This window comes from Taeniopygia guttata, chromosome 5 (genome assembly GCF_048771995.1).
Source record: "Taeniopygia guttata chromosome 5, bTaeGut7.mat, whole genome shotgun sequence".
Taxonomy (NCBI): domain Eukaryota; kingdom Metazoa; phylum Chordata; class Aves; order Passeriformes; family Estrildidae; genus Taeniopygia; species Taeniopygia guttata.
The window spans coordinates 1,262,430-1,285,392 of NC_133030.1; the positions used below are offsets into that span (position 1 = coordinate 1,262,430).

Here is a 22,963-nt window from a genome sequence, read left to right on the forward strand (position 1 = left end):
TTTTTCAAAGATATCCAAGTTTATTATTGAAAAAGAAAGTAATAATCAAATGTGCATGATACAGCAAGTAATTGCATTTGTATATGTAAACCTTGATAAAGTAAACAGCATCCCAAAGACAAATTTATGCCATGAGTGTCTTACAATAGTTAATCAGATTTACAGCTTTTTCCTCAGTGAATTCTTTTACTTCTGCGGTACATAGATGCTTGTAAAAGCAGTCTTAAAATACAAAAACTGAAAGCTGACATGCTGGAGGAACTTACAGATTTTGAACAGAAAAGTAGATTTCTCCAAAAACATTCTCTCCTACTGTAAACTTGATTTAAGTATTACTTACAAAGTGTAGATTTATGAGTAGAAAAAATAGCTGAAATTTTGTTCTTACTGCTTACTTAGAAATCAAGTTGTATTTAAACATTGCATAAATTTCAAATATATACACATTTTAAGAAATCTCTTATGACTATGATATTGCAAGTTAGCCAGAACTATCAGAGTAAAAAAATGACTGAACTATCTTATTCAGTTAGATTTTACATGAAATTATTTCCAAGAACTGACATTTCAGTTATACTATTCTAGGTAAAAATTAGAGCAAACAGGTTGGAAGATTATTCAATACAAAACTCCAAGTAATTTAAATAGAACGTGAAAAGAAAATGTGATCTGATTTTTTTTTCATTATTAACAGAAAAATCATAGTGTTCTCAGTGGTTAAAATCTCACTAGCTTTAGACTCCATTAGGTTAACCCTAATTTCTCACCCTGTTGCATCGTAACAAGCAGCTTATGTCAGTAAGAATGCAAACTCCAGAGAACAGCTAGCAATACAGAGGTTGTATCAAAAAGACAGAATGAGCCAACAGAACTAACACAAGGTCATTTTGGGTGCAGTGAAGAGGAAATACACAATTACATTTCAAGACTACATCCCAATCCTAGATTTAAAAAGTTCCTGTATACCATGGAATAGTGCAGTGATTTCCCTATTGTTACTTGTTGTGCCATTAGAACTTTGTGCTGTTTATGGCAACATTGTGCTATTATGGTTATGGCAAGCTTACAACAATCCAAATTTCTAGTAAATGTGTTTGCAATGGCAATATCAGATAAAAACTGTCAAAATGAATCCATTATAGAAATTCAAAAATTATACAACTAGGGTATTTAGGGTGCATGTGCATGTGTAGGAAGGGACACAAGGAGAAAAAACTGTGGTGCTTGGGGAAATGACTGAAAGGACAGGAACAGCACAGGTAGAAGTGCCCCATCCTGCCTCACACTGCGTCATCCCACCAAGGCATACCAATTTGTAAAAAGCACCAAACAGATTTGTTCGGCATCTCAGTAAGGGACATCCAAAAACAGCCTGTAAAAAAATATCCTGTAACAGAATTGTCCTGGAAACTGGACTGTCACCCAGAAGACAGTGTACAATAAAACACTGAGAATAAATAAAGAATGTGCCAAAGGAGAAAAAAAAAGAAAACATCCGGAGGCCTGTCCCCATGCTTTATCCTCAAACCCTTATTTTTCAGAGCCTGATGCAATTCTGGAACGAAACTTGCTGGAGTGAACAGGAGCCCTTTGCTGCCTTCAGCTCAATCTCATCCTCCACATGCTGGTTGCTGAATTTGACCTCAGAAGAGCATGTGTTTTGCAGGCATAAGACTGAGTATGAAAGGACTTGGGAAATTTTTTAAGCTACTAGATTTTCTAGTACAGGAATATAGGTTAGAATTCACTTAAACACTTTGAAAAAGTGTCACTGTATGCATTCTAGTCAGAAAAAGTATGCATTGGAATCAAGGTCTATCTAGAAGTGGAATTCTATTTGAATTCTAGATTCAGTCTTAACATCAAATAATTATTATGAAATGCTGCCCTTTTATTTGTTTCACACTTTACCCCTAAACAAGCAACATCAGCACTTTATGAGGATTCCAAAAAAATGTAATGCTTCTGGAAGTACTACTGCATTTTAAGTGATTACTGAGACCACTATTTTTATCTCTGTCTATTTTCTTAATAGAAACTAAATAGAAAATGTGATTGTTTTTAAATTTCCCATCAACTTTATCACATTCATAAGTAGCCATTTGTATAAAATGAGTTTTATTGATAAGGCTATTGCCCGGTATATACAAAAAAAAATCTAGTTTATAATAGTTTCAAAGAAAATTGGTGACAGTTACAGACTAACTATACTAATTTGCCTCCAAACAAATTGTGACATATTGCAAAAGTTTGCTAAGTCCCACAGTGCCATGTAGGACTTGACAGGTAACACCAATAGATTTCATGGCTCCAGAAATTCTCTCTGGTAACACTCTTAGTTGGAGTCTGCAGTGGAGTAAGCCACAGCAAGGAAAGAGTAGATGTGCATTATCCATATGATTAGACTGATCATCTTAATGGCACATTAAGAATAAACCATCAAAAATCTTGCCTTTCTCCATATTAATACTTCCCCTGAAGCTATGTTTCCCAAGGTATTTTTCCTTCCATAGAACTTTTTATGAAGGAAACTTCTTGAAATTTATTAATTTTTCCATTAGGGTATTTATTTACTAACCTATATTCACCAGTTTGTCTAGACATTTTCCTTTTGAGCTTTCCACAGGGCATAATTGAACCTAACTGTCCCTCAGAACACAATTTATGACAAGTTGTTCTTGAAAAGGCACACAGCTGATGTGTATTTCATATTAGTGAAGATACGCACTTCCACAGAAACATCTAACAAAAAAAACCAAAAGCTCACTTATCATTCATCATCGCTATTGAAATTTTAGCCCTGTCACTATTTTCTCTATAAATTCTTTAACAAAAAGGGTTAAGAAAGAATTGAATCATTAACGTTGGAAAACATCACCAAAGTTATCAGGTCCAATCTTTGACCAAATATCACCATGACAAATACATCACAACAGTAAGTGCCATGTCCAATCATTTCTTGAACACTTCCAAGGATGATGACCCCACCACCCCCCAGGACAGCCCATTCCAATGCTTTCAATGAGAAAATTCTTCCTGATGTCCAACCTGAACCTCACTGTGTGCAGCCTGATGTTATGTTCCCTTGTCTTGTTCCTAGCTGCCTGGTAGAAGAGGCTGACTCCCATCTTGCTACAATCTCTTTCCAGGTAGTTGTGGAGAGTGATAAGACTCCTCTGAGCCTCCTCATGTAACTAAACAATGACAACTCCTTCAACCACTCCTCCTATGACTTAATCTATCCAGATGCCTCACCAGCTTCACTGTCCACCTCCTGGCATGCCCCAGCACCTCAGTGTCTGCCTGGAATTGAGGGCCCCAGAACTGGACACATGTTTCAATGTGTGGCCTCACTCACGTACAGGGAGACAATCCCTCTGCAGAGCCTCCTTGCCCTCAAGCAGATCAACAATCCCACCCAACTCAGGATTGTCTGCAAACTCGCTGAGGATGTCCTTGATCCCCTTGTCAAGATCATGGATGAAGACATTAAACAGAACTCGCCCCAACAGAACTGGTTCCCTTGGAGAACCACTCCTGACCAGCTGCCAGCTAGATAAACAGCATTCACTGCCACCCTCTGGGCATGGACATCCAGCTCTAACCCAGCTAAGAGTGCACCTGCTGCCACTTTCTCCAGGAGAATGCCATTGGTGACAGTTTCCAAGGCTTTACTGAACTCATCATAAGGTTTGCCTTGTTTCCAAATATCCAGGGAATATCCAATATCTCAATCAGTGTGCTGTGGGAGCCTGAGCTGAACATTCAGGCAAGCCTCAGCACTCAGTTGTGAATACTCTTAATGTCTCCCTCTTTGTAGAGACAAACTATGGGGAACCTCTCATTAGGATGGCCAGTAAAACAGAATTTTTATCTTCCTTTTTTTATTCACCAAAATTCAAATCTCAGATATTAGGCACAAATTTAGAATAAAAAGTTGTAAGAAATGAGGTGTGTATCACATATCTGGACTTGGTGCCATTTCTGAAATGGACATTTCTTTTGTCTGAAACAAGATGCAAAATTTGGTTAAAAATAATTAACACATTTTGAACAAATACTTTATATATAAAAAATCTAGTTGCTCATGCAGTCTCTCTAAGGGTGCATGCATAGAGCAAACTTTTCATAGATTAGATCTGCAATGATCTAAAGCATATTTGCACAAACTGAGGTTCTAAAGCTTTGTCAAATTTCACAAATGCAGCCTGCATGCACAGTCTAGTCATACTAGTTAGGTGTTTGAAAAGACAATATTTAGCATATTAAAAGATAATTCACCATTCAAAAAATACATTATTCCTGAGGACAGTGTGTGCCTTATTCTTTAGGAAAATAACGTGCAGTCAATGGAAACAGCATACTGAGCAAAATCTAGGAACAACGTTTCAGAGCTTAAGCAACTGGCTAGACAGTGGCAAGACCTTTATGCACTGTTGATGTCCTCCAAATGTAAAGGACACACAGAGTGTTTCTCCAAATTTTCTTGTGCTTTCCCAGTGCATAAAATGCACCATGTCAAATCTACATACTTGCCTTCCATATACTCCTACATTCCAGTGTCAAAAAAATCATTATATATGTATATATATATATATATATATATATATATATATATATATGCATGCAAATCTCAAATACAAAAAGATTGTTTAATGTGGTTTTTCAAGTCCAATTGGAATTTGCCTAGTAAGTATTGACACGTGCCAATATCAATAGCAGAAACAAGAAAGTATAAAATAATGTTTCTGATTTTTGCTTAATTTTACCCTGCACCTGTATAACTTGGGCCAGCCAAGACATTTTGTTTTTAGAGAAAATATCAAAAAGAGCTCATTTGTGACCTTCTGAAGCATTCACTTATCACTAGGTGGCACACAAATAAAAACTGTGACACAGTTAAAGCTGTCAAACAGTGCTTGACAGTCCATAGAATGAGACAGAGAGACAAATTAAATCAAATCTTGTGATTCTATTAGCACTGAAGAGAGTGCAGTAATTTTTTTCTGATAACGACTCCTGAGGGACTTAATGCGCAACCCAGAATATGAAGGAACGAAACAGCCTTTCCAAAACACGACAAGCTGAGTTTGATCAGCTCTTTATCACAGAGTGAATGGGTAATGTACCTGATTGGGCCAGATCTTCAAATTTTTCTTCAAATTTCTTTCCTCCTTTCAGGCAGTACTATAGATACCCCTACAAGTGCCTTGTCTTGCTTGTAATGGAGCTGAAATTAATCAAGAAATCTCATTAAAGTGGTGAAACAACTGAAGAACTTAAAAGTCTGATGTTAGGCTCTCTGGATACAACACATCCTAGTTAACTACTTCGATGGGCTCTTGACTCTTGAAATTAATTTCAGTGAAATAAGATAAAATTATTGAGCTAATAAATACGAGTGAATACTCGACACGTGATTATGCTGCAGCTTTATCCCTAAAAATAATGTCAACATTTGTAGACTTTGTAGCTACTGTGCTTTGCTGACTCTTTGTTTTTCAGATTTTTCTCATCCAATACAGAGAAGCATTATTTAAAATAGTACAAGAGAAACAGAACAACTGTAACACTGTTTATCCATTCCCTTCCCTGCAAGGTATCCCTTCAAATTTGTTTAACCTTGAAGTGCTTTTCCTGTATTATGAAATGTTAGTAACAGACAATTTCATCACCAAAATGTGACTATTAACCACAAGCAACACTGCAGTATGCTGTTTGCACATAAAAACTGAAATTTGATGCTTCAATGAACATCTACTTCTTTAGTGATTTTATAAAAAAATTCCTCCCCAAAGTGTATGAGGGCATACTAATAATAATAGTAAATCTATGAGTAACCACTGTGTGTGTATGCATTCATATACAATCTGTATACATATTTGCCTGTATCCAGCTCCAATGTTATGACATATTGAGACCAATAAAAGAAGAATATTTACTATTACAATAAGAAGAACATTGTTACAAATTGCTCTTCTCCTTCCCTGAACAAGCAAGCCATGATGTTATACTGTATGTCTCATATATATTGGCAGAAACTTGCATCCTATAAAGATATAATTGTGTTTTGAAGAGAAAGTAATTTGCACTGCATGGGAGTATTTCAAGTTAGCACTCTGTGAAGTCATGGAATCATTGCCCAGGCAGATCAAGAGGAACAGTAACATAGCATGAAAATGATAGTTCTTTCATCCTGGAAGCATGTGGAGATGGCCTTTCACACACAAAAGAGCAAAGACAAATCAACAGCTGTATAATTTTCAAACAGAAAATTACCTTCTCCTGGTGCTGCTGTTTTCTTTCCGAATTTGAACTTTTTGGTTTTCAAGATGGGTAAATTAATGATAATGATGTGCAAATCTCAAACTGCATAGTATATATTTAGCAGCCACAGACCCCCTTTTTTAGGGTAGGACCACATCCACAACCTCAGCAAGAGACTAGGACAAACCTGACAAAACAGTAAGCCTGAAGGATCAAGTCATAGCCACAAAGGCAACAACTGCTCTTTTCTTTAGAGTTATTACAGAGAGAGCTGAGCAATCAGAAGCTGTAGAAGTAGTGGATATCACGTAAATTGGTTTTAGTCATGCCCTTACTCTATAGGTTCACAGGTAATTTTCTGTAATATCATACTGATAGTATAGTATCTTCATAAACAGCATGAAAATCCACTGCCTGCTTTTAAAACAATGTCCAGATTTTCACTCTGGACAAATTTCTGAATGCCAATTGTCTTTGGAGCTCATCACAGACCACTTACAGGTAAGGCTTTTCATTGACATCACTGGAAACATCTATTTCTCGGTGGCCACCAAAGTATGCAACTGTACTGCCTAGCAAGAACATATATACACCACGACCAAACCTCACACTGATGCCAGACTGACTTCATTTTGTAAATTCACTCTCCAATTTCAAACAGTGTTTTTGTTGCAGCTTGGTAATGACTAAGGCCATTCATGGTGATACTGTTTTCCATTACTTTTCCTTTCTCTTTGCAAATGTTCCAGTTCAGCCTCATACATCATTTCCTGGACTAAGTATTTCTCTCTTCTCATTCTGTCACACAAGTCTTTGGGTATGTCTGGAATTAGGTAGGCAATGAAAGACTTTATTCCAAAAACAAGGTGCTGAAAAGAAAAACAAAAACAAAAATAATTGCTTAACATATAAATAAGTATTCCTTTGTACGACTACACTTTACAGTCTAAATGTCTGTGGCAAAACTGGACTGAGATTCAATTTGTGATTGAAAGGCAACTCCTTTAGTTTTTTTTTAATAAAAGCACTCTTATGGGAGTAAATGAGTGACTAAAAGAAATGGGCAAATGCTGAAGTTTTCTAAAAAGGAAAACAACGGGCAGAGTTAGTGACTTAAATGAAGATGTGACTACAGGATATGCTAGTTTGATCAACAAATGCCAACACTACCTACAAGCAGTCTTTGGTCAGGGCTTATCATGGAAATAGGTAATCAGATTCCTGGGGAGTATGCAATACATACTTCTAACTTAGTATACATGTTTCAACTTTTATCTTAGCCTAGAATCATGGATCCTTTTCCTGACACACATTCTATCTTGTAATAACTGTGCCTAACATACACAAAACTAACACTTATTCTTCAATAAAATAGGAAAGACTGGGCAGGGAACCAACATGATGTATAAGATGACTGTTAAAGAAATATCATTTTAGAGGAGTTCTACAGCAAGAGCATGCTCTGCCAACTCTTTTTGAAGTAGTTGATAGTCAACAGTTTGGGGAAGACAGTTTTTTTTCCTCTGTCTTGACTGTAATGAAGAAACAATTGATTAATGTTACAATTTACTTATAGGATGACTATAAAGAATCAACTCAGACTTATAAAAGGTAGAAAGGAATTGCTCCTTTCCACAACTAACCTCAAATACTATGATGAAGGCCAGTCGTGCTGCCAGGACATGCCAAAACTGCAAAGTGAATTCATATGGAGTTGAACTCCATGGTGGGGCTCTGTAGTCTCTGTACCTGCAAAGCAAAGAGAAACCCAGTGAGTTAGCCTGTGCTCTCTTGAGCAATTAATACTTTTGACATGGTCAAGTGGTTTTTAGTTCATCCCAGGTCTGGCTAAAAGGAGAGAAACTGAAGTGAAAGTAGACTTCAAGTGGTGTTAATCTGAAAGGGAGAGCAACTGTCCAGAATACAGGCTATTATATAAAGCTGTTTGTGAGACAGTACTTTTTGCTTTCAAAAATCCAGAGCAAACAGTTTCTTTTATTGTTACAAAGCTGGAGTGTTAGGTGTCTTGATTCTAAATTGGCTCCTGTCTTTGTTTATAAGCATTTGAGAGTCTCCAGACAAAGTTTGCATAAATGAAATATTATTCTAATTTAAATTAATGCTCACTGCAAAACTAAGTCAGAAAACAGGAGTGCACTCATGTCCTATTTAATTTTTATGCTATATTTCTTATATTCATCTTGCATAACTGTTTGCAATCTCAACCTGGGTTAGAGAGATAACAAAAATTTTAATTGGGTATTTCATTTATTGACCTCAGAATGTCGCTGTCGAGGCAGGACGGGAATGAATAGACTTGATTCAGAAGGCTGCTGAGAGTAAAACTCCGATTTATTCAATATACACTGCTCTTTATATACAGAGCTTCGCAAGGACCATATCCATTGGTTCTGAAGTGAAAACAACCCAAAGCATTGGTGCAAAGTGCTTGACACACAGTGACAGAACTTAACTATAAACAATGTGAAAAACAAAAGAGATAATGAATTATTTCCATTCTTTTCCAGGCTTTTTGCCTGGCTAGAAACTCTCAGTTTCTTTCTTTGACTGAATCTGACACCCACACTGAGAATGCTTAACAAAATTGAATTGAGGATTTTTACCCTTATTGGCAGCTGGTAAAACTTTTAAATTAAATAATTCATAGAGACATGAAAGATAATGGCTTGCGAGAGTCCTACAAAAACTTCAAACATAAATTTCCAATATGTTCGCAGTGTATCTTCCCACACATTTCCCAAACAGTTCTTTGCACCTGAGGCTGCCATGTTGAACAAACATGAACTCCAATGCTTTTAAGGGCAAAAAAGAAATGCCACCAATTTCAGCACTTTCAATTTACTGTCTGCATTAATGTCCATGGCTGTATTACAGTAAGTGACAGGAAGGAAACATACCTACAGTATCCTGAGTATCCCAGCCCAAGTTCACTCAAATCAAATACTGACAAACTGCTGTTGACATATCCTTTTAAGCATCTGAAAGAAAAAACCATATAGGCAGCACTTTTTTCATAAAGTGGCAATACAATAAACATCCTGTATGTAAACATATTCTGCTATCAGATACTGTGAGCATAATACTTTATTTGCTTACCAGGACAAAATCAATTCTAAAATTTCATGCAGAGAAGCAAAGTTTACTGGAAAAAAAAAAGACTAACATCTGTTTCAGGTGTTTAAAAAGTCTATTTTCAGCACTTCTTATGGTTTTGCTTCTTACCTGCTGGGAGATGTAAACCAAAACTTGTTGCTACACTGTTTTTAACTGTTTTGTAAAATTACTGAACTTTGAAAGATGGATAGAAAGGCAGAGAGCAGAATAATTTAACACCCTCGCAGAATCAGCCACCAATAATGCAGCATATCCAAAAAAATAACAGGTTTTATGAGTTTTCACCAACAGTAAAATGAACAGTGTATATATACCAAACAGTTCTATTAAAGGCAAAAATGTATTACTACTATTAATTACAGAAATCATATAAATATATTGATTTATGACTGTAAGAGTGAATTTTTGCTGTTGCTTGGAAACCACAGACAGGAAAGATATCCTATCTTCTGTCTTGTAACTTAACTAAAGCACATTTGAAAGTCAAATATTTAAGAAGAGATGCATAAGGAATCCTTTTATAATCTGAATCTTCAGGTTTGCTGTAATACCTCAAATCACTACTGACAAAAGAAGAAATAGAATTACATAGTTCTCTCTTAAATGGGTAGGGTGCATTAAGCACTAACATTTTTCTGAAACTGTCTCTTTTCATCCTATCCCACTTTATTATTTTTGCCCTTAAACTCTCTTTTCCTGTGACAGCTCAGGAAGGGTAAATCACTATTTTTGGGAGCATATCTATGTGTTTGGGAATGTATTGGGAGAAGACAATATAGACCTAATGCAGAGAAGAGGAAAAGCTTATCTAGAAAAGATCTGAAAACTGATGCACTGTACAGACTTTTCCATTCGCATTCAGAAGGAAAGAGATGATTTTCCACTTATATAAACAGCTATATTGTAAACTCTTTGGAAGGGCTGACTTACACTTCACATCTGGGAAGGTTTGCACAGATGTAAAAGAAATTTATCTGACATATGTTATCATAGAAATACAGCAGTAAATTGTGCACTGAAAATTACACATGTATATATAAAGAATATCCTAATTACTTTTCTTGTCTGTACCCTTGATCTGTACAGGGACCATATTTGTATGCATAGACAAAACGTGGAATGTAATCAGAAGTAATGGCAATAACAAAGGCATTGGTGATGACAGCCAGAACTCCAATTCCCTCCAGAATTCCATACCAAATACCTAGAAACAAGAGAAATGTCAACAAAGTAGTCAGTTTTTCATAGTCATATTAAGTCATATAAAGTCATACTAGTGATAATAAAATCATTATTAGTCATACAGTTTTCCTTTCTTGTTGAGAATGAATTGAGACAGAAAAACTAGTCAAGATGAAGCCATGTTCCCACATTACAGCCATCACCCGTGTCACCGAACTGATACAACAGGGCACACCCTACTGAGAAGATACAGCCAAGCAACAAAGGCATATCCATCATTTTTTGTTATAAAGGCCAAATAGGAGGTTCTGAAAAGAGGTTTCTTATTTAATTGAATTTTAAATTAAAAGTTATTTCAGCCCTTTTATTTAATTTCTAAATCAAATTTATTTTAGACATAGAGTTCCACAAATCAAAAGACTGAAATATTTTTAGCCTGTTTTCAATATTCAAACTATTATGATTCCTTATTGTAAAAGGGAAACAGCCTTGAGGAATCCTCTTTGCAAAGCAACTAACTACCCTTTTGTTGCCAAAAAGAAAAGTTGTCACTGAAATCTATTGGTTATGTTACCATCTTGATACATTAAACACTTCAGGGGTTAAGCTGTTCTTGAGAGGAAAACCCAAAGATAGGGTAGCTGACAGTGACAGCCATTAGCTTCTCTCACCTATATCTGTTGCTCTTGCAGGCATGGGTCTTCGCCACTGAGTGACAAACTTGTATGCATCTAACCTGATTTCTATGATGTTGTTGAGCAGTGCCAGGAGAGGTGCCAGGGGGAAGGCAGCAACAAAAATGGTGGTAAAGCCAAACTGTAAAACTAGACAGGCATTTCTGTGGTTAGAAATCAGAAAGTCAAAAAATCTTTTAACATGCAACATAGTTCTACCTTCTGAAGAAAACCAACACCTTCCAAATTTGCTCACCCATCTCTAAATATTCATCCATTAAGCCATGGAGATTCATAGGTTGCAGATTCCAATCTTTTTCCCATTGAGGTAGGGAAATTTTATTCTCCATTGATTGCCCTTTTCTCTTCATTTTGCGTCGTGACCACCAATTCTGTAATAAACTTTATTAGATAAAGAGAGTATTAATGACTGCTCTGAGCAGAGATTTAAAGTATGTTCTGATACTGTTTTGAAATAAGTGGGCCTATTTTGAACAGCATCCGGATGATGACTTAAATATTTTATGGAAAGTTTTACAACATCATCTTTGATACAAAGCAAAAAACTTATAAAACATCTCATAATTCTGCATTATAATTTTGATTGTATTTAATGTAGCATGTTTGGCATTGTACAAATAAGCTTTTCAGAATATGGAACATGCTTGCATGGACTTTTTTTATTTTGGTAAGATTTACCTGAATGATTAAATTAAAGAAAAAAAGAATAAAAAATCATGCATAGCAAGAGCACTAAAAAGCAAATAATGCTTTATTTCAATCCTGTTACAGACAAACCAGGACAGTGGAATTCAGTAACAACGCCATAGTAAAATACACTGAATGATAGAATACATATATTTTTGAACAAACCTAAAGATCTAGATGCCCTACAGAATATTTATTTTCTTAAAGCAGGAAAAAGCATTTAAAAAGGTGTTGCTGAATGAAGGTGGAAATATTTAAGACTATTCTTCATAAAGCTTTGCAAAGATCTTTCCAGAAAGTAGTTATAAATATTAAAGAGATAGTAGGTTCATGAATTAAAAGGTTATGTAAATGAAAAAAATTATCTAGTACTGACATATGGACCAACTAAAGACTACTATTTGTTTCCAGACATGGAAAAGAGATTAAGGATGGGAAATAACTTTCTTGTAAGTATTTTTATAAAAAGGCTGCTTTTTTTTCTCAAGCTAATTTAGTGTTGGGCTCTAGATCTCTCTTGCTACTGGAACAGCAGTTTGTTAGTTTGTTTGAAAGATAAACTATTGCCTATATTGCCAACAATGGTTTTGTCAAAACAAAACATTTCTTTCCGTAACAGAATACAAGCATGTTCTAAAATAAATTTTAGACAAAGTTAACATCCTCCTTGGCTGAGAAGACAGGAAGTCTGGCAGTTCAAGTAGGTTTCTCAATTTCAAAAATCTTCATTCTACAACATACAGTACGTTGTCCCTCATGTGCAGAACAACTGCAATTGCATGTTCTGAGCAAAATCCTTTCTAACATATTTTCAAGGTTGAGACTTCAATTTCATCAATATTTGATGATTAATATTTTACTGGACATATATTCTTTCACCTTCAAGGGAAGTGTAAGACTCTTAGCTCATTAGTAATTTCAGAGGCTGAACATCTCCTTATTATGTAAGATGAAATCATAGTAAGTAACTGAGATGCTTAACATACCCTGAGAATATTTATCTTAGAGCAGAAGTTAATGCTTTCCTTAGGAATAAAGTGACAATATCTGAGGTGCAATGTGTGAAAACATTCTCCAAACATAATACCATTTTTCCCTAGCACTGAATCATGCTAACATGTATTATTGTTTTCAAAATTAACATCTGAACTTACGGATAGCCTAGTTCCATGAAGTTGTTCCACATTTGTTTTAAAACCATAATAACTCCCATTTGTAAGCATAGATCTATCAAGCAGCCACTAGGATGACACTGAAATGAAGTGGAAGAGATCAACAGCTAAAATCAGAGAACTCCTTTTTTTTTATTTGTTCAGAGTGTAAATAAAAAATATTAAGTATATATGTTGAAAAACACTAATCTTTATCTGCCAAAATATTAAAATAAAGGTTAATAAAATAAACATTAAGAGACTTCAGCTGAACAACCTTTTGACATATTGTTAGATATTAGATCATATTGCCTAATTTAAAGGTATGTGTACTAGATATATAACGTACAGACCATTTCACTTAGACCAGTAAGTACTTACTCAGTTAAAAAAAATGGAGCAATATATCATTTGCAATAATCTAAGTCTAAAGAGAGAATTTCTGGTACTGGTATTTTATCTATATCTATCTATCTATATATACACGTGTACAGCCATATTAAAATGTTAAGTAATTACAGAACTATTTTTCAATTAATTGACTACAAAGCTATGATATTTTACTCTGTGCTACCAAGTTTCAGTAGAAGAAATCTTTTCAGAGAAAAGAGGAAATTTCACCATGCTGGTGATTTGCAATTCTAACATTCAAGTTAAATTTTGAAAATATTATTTTTCTCCTTTTAGAATTCTATAGAATAATAGATTATTTTAGGTTGGATAAGGACCTCTTAAGACGATCTATTCCAAACTCCTGCAATAAGTATGGCCATTTGCAACTAGATGAGTCCCATCCTGTGGCGGTGTGTATTTTTATAGGATTTTATTATGTTTTCTTTTAAGAGTTAGGCATTTAATGTTATGTAGTTTCAGTTGGTATGTTCCTCGTACCCCCTATTTCTTCCCTTCACAATGGTTTCTCCCAGGTTGTTTCCCCGCCACTTAGTTGTCCTTCAAAGTGCCAAACTCCATGTTCCTCCCCTCATATCCTTAAAAGGTTCTGTCAATCCAAGTTGTGCTGCCCACCTCCCCTGTCTGTCATTGTAGCCACCCCCATTTGGTTCTCGAAAGTTCTGTGTGTTGCCCCTTCCCCAGCATCCCATTGGATTGTTAAGCCTGCTCCCTCCCCTGTACTGTCCTCATTGGATTATCCCAGTTGTGTTCTCCTCCCCCAGTGGCTCCCCATTGGACATGAGCTGTTTCCACCCCTAATACCCTCCCCCCTTTATAATGTGCTGCCACCTTCATTCCTGTGCCTTACTTGTCCCTGAACCCTCCTAGGAAATAAATTACCTTGGAATTCATACAAGTGAATTTGTATGAATTTTCTCTGTTTCTTTGCTTCAGTCCATCATTTCTGCTTGGGAGCTGTGATACCCACACCACAGCCAGCCCTGGGAGCTGCCAACCCCTGTGAGCACTGCCACCCTAGAGGTCTTGGGAAAGATATGGGGGCAGCCACTCCTGTCATGCCCTCCAGCCACAGGGAGCATGCTAGCTGGGAGATCTCCACACTGTGGCCGCAACCGGGCAGAGACACCATCCAACCTGACTTTGAATGTTTCCAGGGATAAGACATCCATCACCTCTCTAGATAGCCTGTCCCAGTGTCTCACCATCCTAATAATTTTTTTAAAAATCTCTTCCTTACACCTGTCTAAATCTATCCTCTCTTAGTTTAAAATCATTAATCCTTGTCCTGTCTCAACAGGCCCTACTAAAAGTTTGTCCCCTTCTTTCTTACAAACACTTCTAAGTACTCAAAGGCAGTACTAATGTCTCCTTGGAGCCTTCTCTTCTCCAAGATGAGTACCTCCAACTCAGCCTGCCTTCATAGGAGAGACGCTCCAGCCCTCCGATTCATTTTTTTGCACCCCTCTGGACCCATTCCAACAGATCCATTCTTTTTCTGTGCTTACAGAAAATTATCAAGTTGAATAAAAAGCTGATGGCTTTATATTTATGTCCTCTACCCAAAAATTCTAAGTACCAGGAGATTCCAATCTTGTAGGATTCCCAGGGCTTGTGAGGTAAGGGGCTTATTACTGATGCCTTTTCTCTAAGGCAGAGGCAGAAATAACTTGTGTGACCTTGGGCAGGGTCACTCAGCACACTGGAGAACAGAGAAGGAAAAACCCATCTCGTGTATCCTATCCTTTGCTAGAAATAAGAGTTTAGTATTTGCTGCACTTGGAATAATAAAATCTTTAAACTGAGCTTCAACCACTTCCTTTTTACTCATGGAAATGCCACAGGAACACAAACCAGGACTGCTTACCTCTTCCAGCCTCCATCTGTTAAAAAGCTTGTTGTACTTTCCTGGGCGGCCTGCAAATCTGGAAAATAAGATTTCTGTTTCTCAGTGAACATTCCAGAAACAATCTGTATCAGTAGCTGTTTCATAACATCCACTGAATTCAGGAAATATCAACAGAATAAATCGCACAGGTTTAAATCTGGTTTCTATAGGATATGGAAGTTTCAGAACGCAAACAAAGACCACCATTTTGCAAGGTTCTATAGGTTCTGCAGGAATGGTAAGTGTGACCATAACAAAGTTGAACTGAAGATGAAGCGAGGTTAGATCTGTGCTGTATCTCATGCTCTAACATAAAGATATGCACAAAGATTGGAGCCAGAATTTTCGCTTTCTACTCTTGTGTAAGGTTTGCCAGACAATATTTACTATTTACAGAAATGCATTCTTGGAAATGTAACTAGGAAGTGGCTGTGTTTTCAAAAGTTCTGTGTTCTTGTTTAGTAGGAAAGTCATTTACACCCCCATAATGAAAGTAGAATTTTTACCCTCTAGTTTCATGAGTAAACATTTCAAGGGTCCAACCCTTACATACATCTAGAAAAATTTGGTGTTTTAATTATGCCCAGAAACCAACTAGTACCTAAACCTTACAGTTCAAACTGTTACTGTATTTTCTTCAATCTATTAAATTAGTGAAGATTTTGAGTTCTGTGCCAGTTTTCTTTTAAGTGCAATTGGGAAAGATAATTTACCTGCCAAGAAAAAAGGCGATGTAGAAGATGGAGCTGTTCAGGTTGACAAACTGAAAGAGGAACATTTTCAAGGCAAAGCTGTTTTCCCACTCAGATTCTGTTCTAGGGTGCTCTTCAGAAAGACACAATATACATTATATAAACAAAGATGAAATTGAGTTATGAATAAGTTTGCTTACAAATCAATCAACACTAACAAAACAAGGGATGGTTTTAAGCCATGGTGCCCCATCATGATGCAATTGATTTCTCTGCATTGCCCCACCTCAGACTATGTTGTTTCCATGTGGAAACTAGTAGATAGAAGCCCCTTAGTTCAGCATAAATCATAATACTATGGGAAGATACCTGTTTCACTTCCATGAAAACATTTGGAAACAAGGGCGAATTTTTATCTTAAAAGTATCTTGATTCAAAAGAAAAATTTAACACAAAAAACCCCACAAAACCAAACCAAACAACAACAAAATCTCAAAACAAACAAAGAAACCCCAAAACAACCAATGAACCAAAACAAACCAACACCCCAAAAAACCTGAAAGCACTTGGAATCAGTAGAGCTGCCAAGGGAATCAGAGGTGAAAGAACCACCTAAAAGTTACTTGATTCCTCATCCAAGTTTCTCAGCTTCTAAATACTTCTGTAAAACCTTTACTTCATCCTCAAGAGTTCCCTTTCATAATGCTTGTGGAGTGCCAGTTTATAATTCAATGAGCAAAGGACAGAGGTTCTTTCTTGGCTTCTTTTGGAAAGAAACACAGGAATGTATAGTAGGGCTACAAGTGTTCCATGTGGGTCTGCACTGCCCTGGATCTCTTTCCTTAAGGTTTGTAGAACATTATTTATGTCTGAATTAGAATTTGGTGATAATGTTTACAAATAAATTTTTATAAAATCCATCTTTGTTGGACATATCAAACTTGGAATATAGTACATTGGTAGAAATTTTAAAGCATGTGAGTTGTAAAAGCATATTATTTTTAAGTCTACACTGCCCGGATTTGTCAGTTAAAATTCGTACTACTTAACTACTCTGGTCTACAGATTACTAAATTTGGATAGAAATATACAGGATACTACAAGCTTTACATAAGGACAGCTGTTTCCAGAAAGTTGTCCTCTTCTGATGTAAAACACCTCAGAAAGAAGAAGTAGCTACCTACCTGAAACACCTAATGCTCCATATTATGCTTAATTCAGGAAAACTTTTTTGAAAAAAATTATTTAATGTATTTTGGGAAAAAACCTGCTTATACACTTAATTATTTTCTTTCCCATTCTATGACACATAACAATAAAAATATATTAAAATGAATAGAAATAATTTTGATATGAAAGAATACTTTAAAATATTTTATTAATTTGAGTAAGTTGACTATAAATTCTAAATTTTTCTAATCTGTTCTACTGCCTGTTAGGTGAAGCACTATAAAGTTTTGAGCATCTCATTACTTTAACCAAAAGAGGGAGCTGTGGAATTTAAGCAGCCAGCTGGAATTTAACCAAGACAAGATCACTTGCGTATTTTGACATGGACTAAAAGTGAGCATGTAAAATGAAACACTAAATAGTAACACATTGACACAGCCAGAGATCTTAAATTCTGTCTTTGCTTTCTTGTCTTCTATAATCTAGAAAGCTTTATGACCGCGATTGAATCATTACTAGAAGCTTCAGTATAAAACTTTAATGTTACAGAATTGGAGCTACTTTAAAATTCATGACTTAACATTTTTATCTGGGACAACTTAATTTTATCTTAACCTATTCTCTTCCATCTGAAAGATCAAATTAAAAATGAATAAAAAATAAGGATTTGGGGAAAATGGAAAAAAAACCCTTAGCATGCTAAGAAAGAATAAATTTTGACTTTTGCTTGAAAAAGAGATTACTATTTTTCAGTGTATACTATGAAACACAAAAAGTAGAAGTATAAGAATAAATTCCTTAGTTTTATTTTATTTCCTCAGTGAAATAATAATTTCTTTTATTTCTGTGATATTTCTCACTTGCTTAGGGAAATGCCAGAAACATACTTCATAGATGAAGTTTTCAAAACACTTTTTTAAAGGTAAATAAAGAAGTATACTATAAAGATATATGCCACAGCCAGCAAAAACCACACCATTAGTCAAGACCTACATACCTAAGTCTGTCAGGAGATAGGCAACTTTTTCATACACCTAAAAAAGAAATTAAGTGGTTGTAAGTACAGGACAACCTGGCTGTTGTGATGACAAATCCACAATGAAAACAAACATCAAAAGCATGGTATTCTCTTGCTCTGTAGCATCAAGGTATTGCAGGACAGTTCTCCTTTCCATGAATACGGATACTAGCTGAGGATCAGCCTTGTACTGAAAACTTTCCTCTATATATATTGACTATCTCTGGTCTTTATTTTAAATCTATTTCAGCCCCAGGCAGTTGCCAACTCTGAAATATATTTCCTTGACTATACTATGAGTAGCAAGTTATTTTTGATAGCTTTGCTTATTCACTTCAATATATGTTTTATGATGTGGAGTGATCATATATAATAACACAAATAACTAGAGGACTCTTATTGGAAGAATTATTTCTTATTGCAGCGAGTGCAATTCCTGCAATTCCAGCCAATGTTTGCTGGGTTATTATTCCTTTTTACCTGTGCTTGCATGGGAACAGAAAGATGATAAATAATAATGCAGCTGAAATAAGAGTTTCTGTCTGTGTAATGCTATAAGAGCAAATTATTAAACCTGTGCTGTTACATGACAGAAAAGACACCAAAATCATATACCACAGTGATTCTAGGACTGCGCAACACTGATATCACAGCTGCATTTTAATAAGAAGTCATCAATCAAAAACAACTTAGAAACCAAATACTCAGTCAAGAAAATAATGTAGTTCCAATTAGAAATCTATTGCAAAATGCAATAATAAAAAAATACAAATGAAAAGCAGCAATCTTTACCCCTGTAACTTGGTGACATAAGCGAAGATGTGCAGTGACAAATTAAGGAGGAATTAGAGAAAAACATCAACAAACATTGTATCAGAGGAGGAAAATCCACTGCAATACTAGCTTCATACACACCTGCATGAACATGTATATATCTAATACATGGTTAACTCAGTAAGCTTGTAAAAATCACTCTTTTAAATTAATTGCTCCTTTAAAAGAACAGAAGACTTACAATATTGAGTGACATGATGATCATAAAATTGATACAGACTCCAGTGCCAGATGTTGCAAACTGCCAATACTTCTTGATGAAATACCACTTGAAAGAAGCAAACTGCTCCATGGCTACCAGCCGATAGACCACAACTGCAAACACTGCAGTAAGGACCAGTGAAATCTACAGGTATGTATTTATGAGTAGAGGTATTAGAACAAAAGGAATCACATGTGAAATAATATCCACTGAAATAATAAAACAAGTGTTTTAAAGATTGATATTTGTTTTGGAGAGCAGAATTTGAGAGAACAAAAAACCAAGATGAGTTAAAACATTTCTTTACTATTCTTTTCCAATATAACTATATTCCATCTTGTGAAACAAAGAGATCCCTGAACAACCAGTAAGACAATCAATTTTGCCTATATTATGTAAATCCACTAATCTTAATGAATGCTCATGGTGAGTTACTATTTACATCAGAATAAGATGAATTACAATACAATAGTTCTAATATCATTAAACATCACCATGAAGAATATTCCTGAGACAGACACCATCAGTCGACTGAGTTTATCAGGGAAAGGTTGAAAAGGTTCAGGTTTTCCTGTGATGGGATTTACTCTTTCCACTTGGGAATATTTAGCTTCAAACTGGGGACGCAGCTCTTCCTGGAACGACAGGGTGGATTCCATTTGCGGTATTACTTACTTCTCTCAAGAACCAGACATACATGTGCTACAAAGTAGAACATTATATTGATATTAATGGTTTTTTTATAATGCTACAACTCAAATACCTAAATAATTTGCTCTTTTGAAAATCCTTGGAAGCAGTACCAGAGAGCAACAAAGAACAGAAACCACAGGAGCCTTCACCACTATGTGTGGGTGTTAAAAAGAATCATGGGTCACATTGCTGACTTAGACACTAGATTGTCTGCGAAAATTGATAACACAACTATAAATTAGGCCCAATTATGATGGTGTTGTTTGTGTTATGAGAGCATTTATTAAAAATAGCCACCAGCTTCTATCTACTCATCCAAGCTGTAAAACAAGTGAAGTCTATTGACTTAAGCTGCAATTAAATCACCAATATAGAGAAATTACAGCTATGCTTGCTAGTGATTAATGGAATAAAAAAAAATTATTATTGCTGATGCTGATAGCAGAATATTCAGGGATAAGCTATGCCTCTCCAAGGATACAAAAGCTAGTTTCTGTCTTGTTGCTTGTCTTGGTTCTATTTTTATGCAGGATCAGGAATTTCCAGAACCAGAAACCATGGAGCTGAAAGGCATCTGTGCTGACATCAGAAGCAGCTCCTGTCCTCTCTATGGGAAGTATTTGCACTCAGTTTTTCCAAGGATACTTTTAATAAATGTAGAATTATATTTGGAATTATAACATTAGTTGGAAAAGGCAAGGTATCCTTGTACAAACTCAAGCATACCTTTGCATTCTGCAACTAGTACTATCAATACAAATATGATCTGAATGACAAACTCAGATGACTGACATACAATATGGACTGATATTGAGACTTTAACCATGCTGATAGCAAGGCTTTACATGTTTATTTCTGTTTCTTCTTACCTCCTCATCTTCCCAGTCTATGAGGTCCCAATCATAAGTCAACACAGCTCTCCGTCTTTTCCAAAACTCTAGAAAGACTGTTGCTGTGGAAAACAACTGTACTTTAGCTACAGGGGGGGAAAAGGCCCATGCAGATCTTAAGAAAATCAGCAATGCAACATATCATTAGCCACTATCTGACAGTTTTCCTCATAGAATCTGAAAACTCTAAGTAGCTTTATGATAATTCCTATTAAATTTAAAACACTATTTAGCAATGTTTTCTGAAAATCATATTTTTGTTGTCTGCAGTAGCTGTACAGAGATAGGTACATGTCAACATGAGACACTGCCATCCCTTTAAATTCATAATTTTGCTTTTCATTTTATTCAAAACATAGAATCTTCTCTGGAAGAAACAAAGAAACACATACACAGTGATATCTATTAATAAAGAGCCAAGAACAATCTCATTTTATTCAGTTCAAATATGACAATCTCACTTCTTTCCAAGCTATACAGTTTTATACTGCAGCACTTTTGCTACTAGAATAATTCTTTAGACAATTATTTCTAATCTAGGTGTGAGACCATAATCAGATTGTCCATATACTTAGGGATTTTAAATAACTCCAAATTTCCAGAACATTGTAGTCTGCCACTGAGGATAAGACACCTTGTTTAGGGTGTGATTCCTGACAAAACATAGAATTGTCCAATTGTTCCTTGGAAAAATCATTATTTCAAATGGGAAGTAAGAAAATTTGCTTCTTCTAGAAAGCCAATTGCACAGAAGAAGGATTTCTAACTCAAAATAAACAGGATGGTCACATATTCCTACCTTTATCTATATTTCTGTACTATGTTTAATATCTTTTTGGGTTTCTATACATAATCGATACATAATTATTTATCATAATTAATTATATATATTATACCTATATCTACATAATTATACATCACTTATTTATATAATATACATTCTTCACATTGCTCTTAACAGTGTTATATACAAAGAAGCTAAACTGGGGATAATACACAACTCAATAAAAAAAACCCAAACTAACATATTAATAAAAGCAGCCCTTGCCCGCTGCCCCTTGCCCAAAACAAACAAACAAAAAAAATCTCAAAAAAAACCCCCCAAAAAACCAAAACACAAACACTCTATAAAACCACTCATAAGAAAAAGCCTAAAAAAGTAGGAGAGGCTTGAAGACAAAATAGTTACTTTTTCCAGGTATAAATCTCCTTCATTCAGGCGGTGAAGTACCCATATAGATGAATATCCAAATAATAAATGATGCTGAAGAATAACTTACTATAGAATTTACTGTGCTGTCATATGAGAGCTCATGTGTGGGAGTTAAAAACTGCATGATACCAATCTGTTTCACATACAGAAAAAATACCCCTCACCAAAACCTCACTGAACAACATATTCTGAACAGCAGACCTACTACAATCATGTGACTTCAAGGTGAAGTTTTCTTATTCTTCTCCATCTAACATCTGAAAAATTAATGCCTAATACAGAGTTTCGCGTTTTGTATTGCAGAAGAAGTTTGCACACAAATTCAGCCTCATTCATAACCTCTGGACTGATTTAATTTTCAATTTGCTCCTGGAAGCATTCATATGACACTCACTGATCAAGGCCACAAAATATTAAAATATTATCCATCAACTTTGCAGGTTAATTGTAAAAGTTATAATTCTTCACAAGAGAGCATAAATCTTTAGCATCCTCTTAGAATTGCTGTCTGCCCAGAAAACATTGCCTTGAGAATATCATCCGCATATGTTGCATTACTTCACTCCATAGCAAAGTGGTCTTGAATTATTCCCTTCTGAGTATGAGGTCTGTTTATAGAACCATGGAATTTTCTTACGAAAATAAGTTTTTGTTCCAGAATCATGAAATGGTTAAGATTGGAAGGAAGTGGATCACCAGGTCTAACCTCCCTGCTTAAGAAGGGTCATTCAAAAGCATATGACACAGGATTGCATACAGGTAGTTCTTGAATACCTCCAGTGAGGGAGACTCCACAACCTTTCTGAGCAACCTCTTCCAGTGCAAAGCAGGAGAG

General features: G+C 35.5%; 1 protein-coding gene across 14 annotated transcripts in view; it reads right to left on the bottom strand.

The window, feature by feature from the left end:
* The window catches only part of LOC100224227 (anoctamin-3), a 169,587-nt gene continuing 146,624 nt past the window's right edge, over positions 1-22,963 (bottom strand). For 13 of the 14 annotated variants that reach the window (XM_072929406.1, XM_072929408.1, XM_072929407.1 and 10 more), the window contains 13 exons: positions 20,895-20,977; positions 19,827-19,967; positions 19,312-19,476; positions 18,276-18,312; positions 16,130-16,241; positions 15,396-15,453; positions 13,121-13,218; positions 11,515-11,660; positions 11,256-11,408; positions 10,459-10,606; positions 9,186-9,266; positions 7,911-8,016; positions 1-7,136 (listed from right to left, as the gene is read on the bottom strand). In XM_072929406.1, coding sequence (XP_072785507.1) covers positions 6,954-7,136; positions 7,911-8,016; positions 9,186-9,266; positions 10,459-10,606; positions 11,256-11,408; positions 11,515-11,660; positions 13,121-13,218; positions 15,396-15,453; positions 16,130-16,241; positions 18,276-18,312; positions 19,312-19,476; positions 19,827-19,967; positions 20,895-20,977 — 1,511 coding nt within the window. In that variant the 3' untranslated portion in view covers positions 1-6,953. The remainder of the gene's footprint in view (positions 7,137-7,910; positions 8,017-9,185; positions 9,267-10,458; positions 10,607-11,255; positions 11,409-11,514; positions 11,661-13,120; positions 13,219-15,395; positions 15,454-16,129; positions 16,242-18,275; positions 18,313-19,311; positions 19,477-19,826; positions 19,968-20,894; positions 20,978-22,963) is intronic. The other variant, XM_072929403.1, reaches the window with a different exon arrangement.